The 14,165-nt window shown below is 41.6% G+C and overlaps 1 protein-coding gene across 3 annotated transcripts in view; it reads right to left on the bottom strand.

Annotated features, from left to right (window-relative positions):
- The window catches only part of aebp2 (AE binding protein 2), a 21,401-nt gene extending 8,102 nt beyond the window's left edge, over positions 1–13,299 (bottom strand). The window contains exons 1-7 of one of the 3 annotated variants that reach the window (XR_014597751.1): positions 12,687–13,299; positions 11,623–11,833; positions 11,095–11,181; positions 10,821–10,928; positions 9,067–9,242; positions 7,742–7,866; positions 928–995 (exon numbers count right to left, since the gene is read on the bottom strand). Coding sequence is in view for 2 of the 3 variants with exons in the window: in XM_084017791.1 (XP_083873917.1) it covers positions 928–995; positions 7,742–7,866; positions 9,056–9,242; positions 10,821–10,928; positions 11,095–11,181; positions 11,623–11,833; positions 12,687–13,228 (1,328 nt within the window). In the remaining variant the exon portion in view is untranslated. Of the gene's footprint in view, positions 1–927; positions 996–7,741; positions 7,867–9,055; positions 9,243–10,820; positions 10,929–11,094; positions 11,182–11,622; positions 11,834–12,686 lie in introns of all 3 variants that reach the window. The other 2 variants (XM_084017791.1, XM_084017792.1) reach the window with 2 other exon arrangements.
- Positions 13,300–14,165: the final 866 nt, after the last annotated feature.

Raw genomic sequence — 14,165 nt, 5'->3', positions numbered from 1 at the left:
GTGCCAACCTTCCCTTAAACAGAAGCTTGATTCTAAAATGTATTGGAGAGACAGAAAAAATAAAATAAAATTAGCTTTCAAGTTATGATGGGTGTAAAAAAATGTCTTATCCAAGTAAGACTAAGCAGATGGACCAAGCAGATGGTCCAGAACCAGCGCCACACCCAGAGAGGGACAGACATACTTTATAGCATAACACTGAGTGAGGATGCTGGCTTATAATCATGGCTGATGCCCTCTGCTCCCTTTGATGAGAGCACGGGGGCTTCAAGATGAGGTGCTGGTGTGATGTGGACTATAAGAGGACCTGGAATCCTCACAGGGATAGCTGTCCACGACAAATATTGGATCAGCCAACAGAGGAAGGTTGGGAGGATTTATAGCAAGCCCTGACGCGAAGGAAGGCCACCATGTTGAGTGCACGACTGGATGGAAAGGAGAGTCGTAAAAGTATCGGAGAGAGATACATACACAGTGATGATGTTCACTTGTACATGCATGCAGCCCTGCTGCTGGAAAAGGAAATGTTTGTCCGACAGGCCCAGACTTTACATGGTAAGCAATGTGCAGGAGATTTGTAAACGTGACATTTTAAAGGTTATCCACAAATATCAAAGTGTTTATGGACACATATCTGTCGTGCATACAAACCCTTTATCTCTATATACTGAACAGTATTTCAAATCTGCTGTAACCAGTTTCCCAATTGGAATAAAGCAACAACGAATAACTTTGGCAGGTACCTGGGTCATCTGGCAAGTTGGCAGAGACATTTTCCAGTACACCACATTTAGAAGTTTTCTATTCTTTTGGCCCCTCAGATAATAATGTAAAGTTGTAATGGATATCACTGTTTTCTCTATTTTTTGGGGAGAGAAAAAAGGTTTGTGTAGATGTGCGATATAGTGCAGGGGACGTTTTACTCACATGTCCTCAGGTGTCCAATGTAGGAGGACCTTCACCTTGCCAGACCCCTCTTTCCTCCTGGCTAACACCTACACACAGAAATCCAAGCAAAAACAATAAAAGACACAATGAATGCAAAGAAAATGAAAAGTCCCATCTTTATGCTGTCAGTTGGTCTCTTCCGTACTCTTAGCATCTGGCATATGCATAGCCTAAGAGTAACCTGTAACCAGCTTCAATGGAAAGAATCTACCAAAAGAAGACATGTCATTTAGTCTATACTTTGTAAAATCACAAACTGTCTGGGAATTAACTAACATCAGATTTGCATAATGTGTTGGGTTTGAATCTTATTGCAGCATTCTCTCTTGTCTGCTGAGAACAGGCTTCAAAGACATGCCCCCTTGCCCGCCTCATCTCTCTGACGAATAATGAGGCAACATGCTTCAAACATCTCGCCCAGTGATACAGTGGCTGATGATTACACTAATAAGCAATGGGAGCACTCTTAATAATGCATGCAAGAGTTCAGTGAGATTTCTCTTTCCAACAGGATCCATCCCACATTCCCTGCAACGTACTGTAAGACCAAGCAGCCAGAACGGGCTAAGAAATAATAGGAGCTAAAGCCGAATGCCACGGACCAGTGAAAAAGTGAACCACCACATCACAAGTGTTAGTTCTCGCCACTGACATACTCAGGTTGTTATTATACGTGTCTGACAGCATTATGGAGAGCACCCTGCGGAAAAATACCTTTTTGTTAAAGAGTAAAATCTTTTTTTAAAACCAGAAACTGCAGCTCATCAAATAAACCGGACTCCATTGATAAAAAACAGCTATTTTCCTGTAAAAGCACATTTCATTCAAAGACAAACACAAAATAAAACTCACCAAAGCCACCCTAGTTAGTCCAACAATCACCAGCTCTGGTTTGGTCAAAATAAACTACTTACTCCCAACTTTAGATGTGAAAATATTCTGAACCCATCCAATCCTTGCTCCTCTCTTGATGTGGTCCAAAAAAATAAACTGAATTGATTTTTTTTCACTGCAGTTATGTATTTTCACATTAACCTGCACATTTATTTATTAATTGAGGCTTTCACTTCTACATTTCTTTCTTTATTATTTATTTATTGAGTAATTTATTCATTGAGTCATTTTTTTACACATTTATATAGAATTAAATGTTTAGTCCTCAATCGGATAGCTCTTATAGTGGATTAAGGCTTTAGACAGGAGGACCTCTTATGGAGACTGGAACCCACCGTCTGACATTCGCTGCAGTAACCTGGCGAGATGCGTTTATTTCATCTGTGCTTTGTTAACTGGTTTACCTGCTCAAGACATTTTCTGCCAACTCACATTAAAAGGCATTCGTTTTCTGATGGAAATACAGTTTAAAACAATACCATATCCTGTTTAGTTGGCCCGTTTCCTGCATAACATTTCATCCATCATGCTGTGTTGGTTTATAGTAAAGCTGTTCTGGAATTCACAGACATCTCGTCAGTAGGGGAAAGTAAAGCTAGAAAAATAACCAGGAGTGTCAGAAATAGCCAGAGATATAACCTCTTGCGTCAATTGGCTCTTCTTTGTTAGGAATGTCTATATTTAGGATCGGGAATGAGCTCACATGTGAAGAACTTCGCTTACGCACATGAATATCTGAAATTATTTCTGCGACTCCAGGGAGCGGCTGTGGCATTGATGGAAACTGGTTTGAGGACAGGAGGTACGGGGCTGCACTGAGACCAGAGACACACGGAGACAGAGACCTGGAATCATTCTCCTCAAAACATTTATTCGTTGGAACTTCAATTTGATTCCTCTTACTGATCTGACAAGTTCATGCTCAAGTCCATGTTTGTCTTCTGTCTAGCAACTTATGAGTCATCGCAGCAGTAACAGAATTGGTGCTGAAACAGAAACCAAATACTGTCTGAGAAATCTAAACCCTACCTAGGTCCTGTAAAAACACATACAGGTATTACAGTCTGATCTTGTAAGCAAAGAATAGTGATGATTTCTGTATCCGTTTCCCTGTAAGTGAGTCACAGAAAGGATGGGAAAGAGTGTTGGGCCGGTGCAAGTATGATGCCAGTGGTCAGACTGAGAACTACTCAGTTTGTCAATATTTTAATGTTATTTCAAAGATTCACTTTTACTTCAAATTGTTAATTATCACTCAAGCATACTGATTATTTTCAGTGCATTCTCAAATGTTATATTTTAATAATTTTTGCTAAAATGTCTATTCACCAACTGTATATCTCCACTTAGTTTGTTGCCTTTCCTTCCAATGTCTCTAATTAAGCCGTACGAAGAATCACACGTTTGGATTTACTGTTTAAGTACTTGAATGATTTCAAATCTTAAGCTTTTAATTAAAATACGTACATTGTCTTAATTCTTTGTTTTTGTTTTAGAGACTTTAAATGTGTAATTATTTCATATGTATAGAAATACAAAGTGGGGTATTTTTTTAACGTTTTGTTTTTAAGTATTTTTCAGTGACGCTTTAAAATGTGGTGTTATTTGAGTGTATATAAATACTGTAGAATATTTAAAGTGCGTTCTACTTGATGTAATTCCATGTTTGGTTAACTTCTTTACACCGTCTGATAAAAGTAACAATAGGATCTTTAAAAAGACCTACATGTAATGGTGTTTGTTAATCTGTGATTCAAAACACATGTCTGTCCTTGTTTATAGAGATGAACTTAAATGGCTATTAGAGAACCTCTTTAACGTTTCCAAATCAATCCATTAAAAAAAAACACATAAAAAGTCCTTCCAAGCTTTCAGAGCATTCATTTGCCTTTATCTGCTAGCTTCCCAGCAGGACATGGCTTGCTAGTGCTGCTCCACAGTGGACCCACACAAGGGAGAGGAGACAGCTTCACAAGAGTCAACAACAAGGCCTGGCTGCAGCATTAGCCTGAATCCTGCTGCGGCATTAGCCTGAATCCTGCTGCGGCATTAGCCTGAACCCTGCTGCTGCATTAGCCTGAATCAGCTGCGGCATTAGCCTGAATCCTGCTGCAGCATTAGCCTGAACCCTGCTGCGGCATTAGCCTGAATCCTGCTGCGGCATTAGCCTGAATCCTGCTGCAGCATTAGCCTGAACCCTGCTGCGGCATTAGCCTGAATCCTGCTGCAGCATTAGCCTGAACCCTGCTGCGGCATTAGCCTGAATCCTGCTGCGGCATTAGCCTGAACCCTGCTGCTGCATTAGCCTGAATCAGCTGCGGCATTAGCCTGAATCCTGCTGCAGCATTAGCCTGAATCCTGCTGCGGCATTAGCCTGAACCCTGCTGCGGCATTAGCCTGAATCCTGCTGCGGCATTAGCCTGAATCCTGCTGCAGCATTAGCCTGAACCCTGTGCTGGCTGCAGCATTAGCCTGAATCCTGCTGCAGCATTAGCCTGAATCCTGCTGCAGCATTAGCCCGGATCCTGCTGCAGCATTAGCCTGAACCCTGTGCTGGCTGCAGCATTAGCCTGAATCCTGTGCTAGCTGCAATGGGCCCTACAATGACCGTCTCAAGGCTGAGACTCAGTGCACCAGCAGCTGCTTCACTGCCCTTTTAATTAAAAATGCATAGCTGTTAAAACTGTGCTCTCGGGCTGCTCACAGCACCAGGTTAATAATCACAAGCTCCGGCTACACTTGAAGGGCCGTGACCATGTATGTGAAGCCTGACGATGAAGTGGACTTGTGTTTAAGCAGCATGAAGTGATTTGTGAGCTGAGTGGTTTGATGATGGCAGTTGGCGCTTTAAGGGACAGATCTTAATCCTCTACAGACCCAAGAGAGGGAGGTAAGAAAGAGCAGGAGGAAACAGGGAGTGAACAGTGGATATTAGTGTGGCTCCAAAACAAGGCAGTGAAAATTGCAGGACCAAAGCCGGGGGAGGGCAGGTCTGCTAAAACTGGGTGCCTGTCTAGTGTCAGGGGGTCAAGCTGTGGATGACGCAGATCGGTGCAATAACAAAAATATCCCATCATAAACATGGCTGAGCTGCTCCGACGGGTCAGCAGGCCCACTCGCCAAACTCCACAGACCCCCCTCCAGCTCTACTCCATCTCCCCAGGCCTGGGAGGGTCCGCTGGGGCCCGGGGTCTGACGCAGCGCCGCAGTCCTTCTTCACCACAATCCTCCAGGGATTACAACGAAGGGGAATGTATGCCCAACTGGCCAGATCTCCTTCCGATTCCATGACCCTGAACTTCACTTAACCTCCTTTTCTTATCCTCTCTCTCCAAGTCTCTGTTTCTCTCCCTCCCCTGGCTGGCTCTTCCTCCTTCTCAGTCTGTGGCCAAATATGCGGTTACCTCTCTTAACCTCTTCCCATGCTTTATCTTCACTTTTTTTCTGAGCTTTTCTTTTAAAATTCTTGGCTGCTGGTGAGCAGTTGAGGTTTGCACAGAGCAGAGCACAGCAGAAAATAATCGAAAGGGACTAAGTGAAGCGCTATAGTACTATATACTATAGTGAGAATAGAACCAGGGACAACAAAGAACATAAGCATTAACAGTGAGTTTGTCTACAATTGCACAAAAATGCTTAAAATATTAGCAGTGACAATCATTTTAATTGGAATAAGAGGCATTAAGTGGCTTCATGGCCATCTATTTGCCTGGTTAATATGTACATGCATTCACTAGTGACACATGTATAACCCTGCAGGTCTATCACACACATCATCTGTAAGTGTGTGATAGACCCGTGAGATCACCATACACACAATCCCAATTTTAATCAATAAACTTTATGATTTAATTCTATTTAATTTGACATTTCATGTAAGCTATACTTTAAATGAAACTAAATAGGTTATTGAAATAACAATATTTAACACAAAAGAAATTGATCTCATGTAAAAGGTGGATTCCTGTTCTTTGCTTCATTTAATGATATACTTTTGCAAAAGTAAAATAACAACTGACAACTACCTCCTTCCTGCATATGCATGTTTGTGGCTTCAAATGTAGGGTGTGTGGTTTAAATCTCATGTGAAGTGTTCTAGGAGATGTTTTAGGAGAGAAAATGTAGTTTGTCCCCCTGAGCAAACTAATTGTTTCTGTACGTTAGCAGTTAGTGACAGGCTGTAATAGCAGAGCATATTAACTGTGTAATGTATCAATCACTGGGGGGTAAACGGAATCACTTAGTGATAAAGAGCGTGTTTCTACAGGAATATAATGAGCGACTGTGCTGAGAAACAGCAGATGATGACCATTTCATTTTTCCACCGCCATGGGCTGCAAGGGTCTCAAACAGACGGCGCCCCCTAGTGGAATTGCTGAAGAAAAGCAGTCATTAAAAAAAATAATAATCTGCCATTCACCTCCAAAATGTCAATACAGTTAATCTGCCTTAATAACTTCTGCATTCTTCGAAGCAGCCGTCAATGAGAGATGGAGAATCTTTCACTGGAAAAGTTGTTTTGTTCCTTAGAGTGTTCATATGTGCCCTCAACAGTCAGTCAACGGCATTTTAGAGCTCATTAATAATGTATCGCCCACTGGGCTCAGAGTGGTCCAAGCACCATACACAAAAACAATCCAATTGTCTTTCCTGTGAAGCGCGATTCAGAGAAAAACAACATCAAGCCTTGGGGCGATTCACAAGGTTCACTTCAAGTGCACTGAGCAAAAATCAGCTTGTTCTGAATGTCTTAGTGATTCATTCATGCCCCCTGTTGTCTAAAAAGAAAATAACATGAACGACATTTGGAAGAAAAACCTCAAAAGGGTGCACAAATGTGACTACAAATGACCAGACAGATTGTCTTTTACTACACAAAATAGATTATGATTTAAAGTGAGCCAGTGCCAACAATGACCTCGATATAAGGTCTCAATAGAGATCCATTGATGCTTTGTTGTCAGTATTTATGAAACAAAGGAACACTGCTCCCACTGCTACTACATTACGCTGATAACTCGGACCTTTCAAGATATACCCGTAGAGATTAAAATGTGTTTATGAAGCAAGTCGTTTTTCAAATGTACATTTTTTAGCATAATAAAATTCAACTGTTTAGGCCTTTCTTACTTGAAAACAAAATGAAAATTGTCTGTAATGGGCCCATGCAAGTATATAATACTTAATATAAAACATGCCTGTCTGAATTCAGTTTTAAAATTTAGATTTCTTTGGTTAAATTCTGTTTTTGCAGTACAGTTCACCTTTCCACATGCTAATTAAAGAGCAGGAAAGAGAATTAGAGAAATGCATCTAGGGCTGAAACAATTCCTCGAGTAACTCTATTACAAAAGAATCATCAATTTAAATGATTTGCCTCCAAGCTTCGTTTAATCCAAATGACGTACTGCTCAGTGTATGTGTTCCGGTCTTTGCATCCAGTTCACAGAGGGAACGTTAGAGACGCAGTTAACGTACCATATGACTGCTTGATGAGATGAAGGCTACTGAAGAATGTTAATGTTACATTAATTATGGCTCGAAAATTACCACAGAACGAACGAACAAACGAATGAACGAACGAACACACACATTGTTTTTGCATTTCTGAAAATGATTTCTTTCAAACCCCAGAATTGCACTTTAATGCACTGGATGGGTTTAGTTTTGACTTATGTATGCAGTTCAATAGCAATAAAAATGTACTTTATTTTCTAAAAGGGAAGCCAGTGAGTTGTTCAGTTTAAGAGACATGTCTTCTTTTAGACATACATATATTTACTTGCTCTTTAATAGAAGGAGAAAGTAGGTTTCATCCGATTAATCGATGGGATAATCGGTAGAATACTCCATTACTACAGTAAACCATTGACTCAGACCTAAATGCACGTGGACTCACCGTGCTGTGGAAGACCACACTATGGCCATTGCCCACACTTTCGATGTGGGTGGCGAGGTTGAGACAGATGGCTCTGTGGCGAATGGCATCCATAGTTTGGGCATCGAAGAAGTCGTGGGGCCTCGCTGGAGGAGAAATACAGACTGGGATGAGAGCAGAGTCAAACAAACAGAACACCAGGGTTCCCACTGTGCTCCAATATAGAAAGACTTAAAACAACCATGGAAGCATTATATAACCATAGCTACGTGAGAATCATCTCATGGCAGAAAAATGCTATTGCTTTGTGTTTTTTACTGCTACTGACAAAAAGTCAAAATGTGTAAAAGAAATAGGTGCAACACACTGAAAGACTTTGAATTACTTCGCTGCACATATGCAGTGTTACGGATACTCAGACATTGTGACATTTTAACTAATAAAAAATATTTTATAAATATTTTTAAGGTCCCTGCACTGGATCTCACCGACACTGAATAGAATGACTCTAGACTCACAGGTGTAACACAAGTTTACCAACTTGTCATTGTTAAATGTCAAAGAGTCTCAGGATGTTCACAACGTATTGTATTAGAGATCATATGAAAGTCAGCAATGTAAAAAAAAAATGCATAAAAGATCTTCATTAATTGCAGGTGTTGCAGATTGTTTAGCCAGAGATGAAAGCTCAGTGAATGGACGGCATTGGATGGATACATAATACTCAAAACATCAGCTTTATCCCTGCTGACAACAATCAACAGGAAGTAGTGAATGCAAGCATATTAGCCTCAAGACAGCCAAGTGGTTTCCAGCCAATACACAACTTTCAGATATTTAGAATTTTTATATATATTTAAGTTACATTATCTGATTATTATGGAGTGGCAAGCTAACACTTTCATGAAATGTTGCTCCATTCAAGTCTAAGAGCTCTTCAAGTTGGACTTTTGTTTTAATAGATAGGGCTCAGACTCTGAGCCATTTAACTCATTTACTTTTATTGTGCACATATTGCCTCTACAAATATGGGCCGCTGAGAAAAACTATACAAATAGACTAAAAAGTTGCTCCGACATGTAGAACATTGCCATGGGGAGAATCTGTCTGTGTAACTGGCACAAGTTGCATTTTGTGTGAGTGCTGTCCAACTCCAAGCTTCTCCAAAAAAAGAGAGATGTGGGAGGCTAGAAGCTAGAAGCTAAAAACGTACATTTCAGCACAACAAACATGGTAGTACCTTAAAAAATGTGTTTGGCTTGTAATCTTTCCCAAGTAAAGAGAAATAACAAATGAGAAACACGGGGTTAGTTTGTGTGCCCGTTAGGTACGTACGTAGGGAGCACCTGCGTTTGTTCTTGAGTTTCTTCCTCTTGTTGAGTCCGGCCTTGGAGGGTGACTCCTCCTTAAGTTTGGCCTGGCTGGACATTTTGGAGGAGCTCTGCTGGCTGAAGTGGCTGGGGACATGACGAGCTAACCCTCCTTGGGAAGCAAAGCTGGCGTTGCAGCCTCCAACGACACACTGCAGCAGAGCAACAACAACAAAAAAAGAAAACAAAAAAGGACATTTGGTTTATTGTCCACTTAACAGATGACACGTTAAATAAACTACTGACACACTTCATTTTAGTTAATGGCAGAGTAGGTATTGGAATTAAGATGTGTTCAATGATACATTCCATCACTAACGTGCACATAAAGGGGACCGTCTTCTGCTACACAAGTGAAACAACTAGGGGTGACACCAACACCATTCAATCTAAGGAACACAAATCTCACAGCACATCATCCCAGTGACAGGACAATGTGGTAATAAAACAAAGGATCATTCAATCAACTTTAATTGCCAGATTTACTTACAGCAACACATACAACACAAAGACAATTAAAAAAGGCAATTATACCAGTGTTTCCACATGGGTGACTGGTATCGCACACAATCAGGATTTGACAACAGCATATATAACATGGCTATTTCAAAATTAGAGAATAAGCCTAGCCCTTAATCAAAAGTAGCCCAATCTGAGTTTTTTTTAATTCATGAATGATTCTCTACATCAGCTGGGGGAGGTGTACAGAAACAGCCGTTTGCGGCACTATCTGTGTGCGGCTTGCGTCTCTCCCTCTCTCCCATTGACCATCCCTGTGCTTCCCCGTTAGCCTTCCATCTGTGGACGTCTACAATCTGGGAAATGGAATTAGGATTGAATGTTCTATATACTGTACAACCATCAAAAGCAAGCAGGATAAGAAACCAATGCTGCCCTTCATGGAGTCACAGACTTTGATGGGCGTTCCCATTAAGTGCCTGAGGGCCTCAAATCGTGAAGTACGTGAGGGCTCGCTCGTGGAATTTTTCAGCCCTTTAAGCCCACTTTCTGTAAATCAACGTCGATGCTGACTTTGCCTGAGGGAATTACCCACAGTTCATAGCGTTGTGACGTGAAACCGGAGGAATTAAAAACAAGGTAAACAAAGAGGACGGCATATGTGTGGAATATTACATTTAACATTAAAGAGTTAACATGGAACATAAAATACTTGAAATCATAGGAACGTCATCATAGACTAAGACGACACACCTGGTTAAATCATCAACCAGTTATATTCATTTAGTTAATTTAAGCCGCTTTAACTGAATAGATAATATATCTCGTGTCATCAAAGTAAAGTGACATGCTGTCCCATTTGTATTTACCATTTCAAGCCCTCACAGCCTCTCACACTCAACCATTTACCAGGTGACTTCAGTTAAGTCCCTGAGGGTTCACGGCTTAGACCTTAGGGGGGACATTGGGATTTGACCCATGTCTCTATCGATTCCCACTCTGGACAACGCTACGGTGCTGCAACCACACACACAACCAATAATATTATTTTTACCATTTCCCTATGCATATCTAAAGCTTACACAGAGGAGGACCAATGAGCAAGACAAAAATGATTCGACAATCAGCAGATACATCTATGCAGTCACCCCTAAAAACAAATAAATAAGGTTAATTGATATTATAAATATTACACAGACAATTCAATTTGAATCATAATCAGATCATCAACAGCTGCAGATGTGCATTGTATTTGAGTAGTTTTTTTTTACCTTGAAGGGCTTATCTCCACTGTGGGTCAACATGTGTCTCTGGAGCCAACTTTGACTGGTAGATGGTGTGTTATACACCTTACAACCCTTCCATAGACACACAAACACCTGAGGGACAAAGAGACACAGATATGAAGAGAGGAGACGGAGCAAAGCAGAAAAACTACAGAAAAAAGTGGGGCTTGGTTAGTTGCCATGACAGCTTGGAGAGGTTTCGCTGGACAGAAAGACAAATAGAGAGGTCTCAAATTATATGTGTCCTGGTCCTTACTACCATTCTCTGAAGTCGGGGGACTTTCTTGAATGTTGCCTGGAGGTGGAAGTGATTTCTGGCATCTCTTGTCTGTGTATGACTGTGAACCTAAATCAATGCATTACATTAACGATCATTGTTTGCATTGCATGGTCTCCATACTGTGAACAATTTCAGCACATTCTTTAATCCATATATTGCACATTCCATCACCCCACACCACCTAAATTAAGTCAAAGTGTTATTTCATCAGTAGTGTTCACAACATTGATAAACTATATTTGAAAGTTCAACAGTACAACATCTCTTTCCAAAAACAGTGTCCCCATAATTCAAAGAATGTACTGTGAACAGCTCTCACAGGGAGTATTTCTTCAGCATAAAATAGTTCCAATACCTACAGTGATTTGAACCAATAATACTCAATGATTGCATGCAGTCCAATTGCAGCGAATCGTTCCACTCTCGATGTTATAACTGGCTACCTGTTAGACGGAATAAAAAGGAGAAATTAAATGAAGTTTGTCCAAAAGTCTCAGGTATACTAACCCCTCCTCTTTGTCCGTCCACATGGATTCCCCTGATATGCTCTGCCAGATCAGGACTTGAGTTGAAGCACTGTGGACAGAGGTCCCAGCAGCAGGGGTAAGCCACCGTCTTAGCCCCGGAGGAACTGGCACTGCTCTGTCCATTCATCATAGCAGGGGTGGAGCGCCCACTCGACACGGTGCTCTCCATCTCCATCAGGGTGCTACTGATACTGGAGAGAGAGGAGAGGTGCCATTAGGAACATCTTCATAGCTTAGACCAGGCTTTGTGCAGCTGCAAAACACAGGTATAACAAACCACATTAAACGGTCACTAAAGCCTTCAAGGCTGCAGCTGATTTTCCACGCATGCCACATTTACCACTCATCTCAAATCAATTATAGTGTTGTATCCAATGCTCCTAGGACTAGATTATCCACTTGCTGTCTTGACTCATAGGCAATAGTGTACTCACGTATTCAACAAGTAAGAATGACGCGTAACCATTTCCAATATTTTGGACGCAATAAGCAAAATTATTGCATTTATCTCTACCAATATATGTAATTTTGGATGTCTTACCTCCATTGTGCATAACATGTATGTGCAGAGTTTAAAGTTGTTTTCCCATTCACGGTGTAAAGTTTCTCTTTGCTTGCCTTGGATCTGAGTTGAGGACCTGTACGTTGAATATGGAACTTACTCATGTGTGATGGGGAAAACTTGCTGAATTTACTTTTTAGGGGACATCTCACATCGAGGGAAGTATACTTATACATCATGGTACATACTTTTGTATTTTCTTGCATATACATAGTGTGGATTTTCCATAGAGGAAAATTAATTTGTGATTGTTTGATAATATGACAAGTTAAAATTAAAATAAATGGGGGTATGATTTGATTAATGTAGCTACATATTTGGTTTGTAACATACTTGAGCAAGTGTGTTCATTAGCTCGTCTATTAACGACTAGAACTCTAATTGGCTAGTCAGGCGATGCCACTAAAGTAACTGCGTTACTACTGGAGACCGTTCACACCAGACACTCATCAAGCATGTCATCATCGTCATGCCCGACCAACCTGTCCTCAGAGTCCATACGGCTCAACGGTTCACCATCCGAGGATGATATCTCCACGCTCGGCCGCCTCTTGTCGCCCAGATCCCCGCCCCCGCCGCTGGGTTTCTCACCATCTTCACAAACTGTTTTGCTCTTTTCGCAGTTTCCCCCGGAACACCGGCTGTCCTCTCCCGGTTCCTCCTTGGCCTCTTTCAAAGCTTTACCGTCAGCCGGTTCGTCGTTACATTCTCCGGGGCTTTGCTGTGACTCCGGCTTTTGCTCCGGTTCTTCAGGAGCGGCTGGCGCCGCCTCGTTCACCGTTGCAGCATTGTCGTCTGTCACCGCCTCGCTCGCGGCCTTGTCTGCCGCTGCAGCGGGCTTCTCTTCGCCAGCCTCCGCGTCCACCTCTTCCATTTTCGTTTCTACACCACTGCCTGCTTCCTCTGCTTCCGGTTCGGCGAGGCCCTTACCTTTCTCCTCACTGTTGCTCTCACGTGTCTCTTCGGTCGCTACATCGTTGTCAACACTCAGTGCGGGGGTTTCTTCTCCAGCCGCAGCAGCCATTTCAGCGGCGGACGTGCCGTGGGATACTTTCGGTATTACAATTTACCCGTGGCACAGACGCTTCACTGCAGAGGAAGGGTTGGGTCAAATCACACTGTCTGCTCGCTGATTGGTCAGAGGCGGCACGCGGAGGAATAACTCTGACGTTGGTATTTAAACTTCCCATGTGTTTCCCAAATAGTACAGCTTCATTTAAATATGGAAGCCCATGCAGGTCCCCAAATTAAGGCCAGGGAAGCGTCCTTCATTTAACATGCACATTTACTCTCGTTTAGTATTAGTATCAAAACACTGGGAGATATTACACACAAATTGCTTTATTTGTGGTGTTTACAAACGCTCTAATAATGTTGCCTTCACGTGGTATCTGAATAATGGTAAATACAGTAGCAGACTCGGAAGTTGTAGTTACGAGAGATAATGATACCTTCACGTGCTGGTCGGAATATTACCCTTCCCACTTGTAAATTTGAATTACAAGGATATTATGTTGAAGTGCTTTGTTGTCAGGACGAATTGGAAATTGGCGGACGTCAGGTAACTTTGCATCGCGCTAGAAGGCTATAGTGACTAGTCTATGTGTTATGGATAGACAGATGAAAACATTGGTCTATATCAAGTTAAGTGTATATTACAGATTCAAATTATGTACACAAGCAAAAACTAATAATTGTTGCACTGTTAAAATTAAAGAATTACGTACCATCCATTGCTAAATTAGCATAAAAAGGATTTTCACCTTATGCAGGTAACAGCAAACCTTACGTCATACAGCATTTTTTCTTTCAATTCGTCCCGACAACAAAGCACTTGAACATGACATTCCTGTAATTCCGATATGACTAGTGGGAAGTAGGATCTTCCGACTAGCACGTGAAGGCAGCATAAGAAGAGCGTTTGGGTTGCCAGATTGTGACACATTCCTTTAGCTGGTGTT

Source organism: Eutrigla gurnardus, assembly GCF_963514095.1.
Source record: "Eutrigla gurnardus genome assembly, chromosome: 9".
Lineage (NCBI taxonomy): Eukaryota > Metazoa > Chordata > Actinopteri > Perciformes > Triglidae > Eutrigla > Eutrigla gurnardus.
This window is presented reverse-complemented; position numbering and strand designations above follow the sequence as displayed.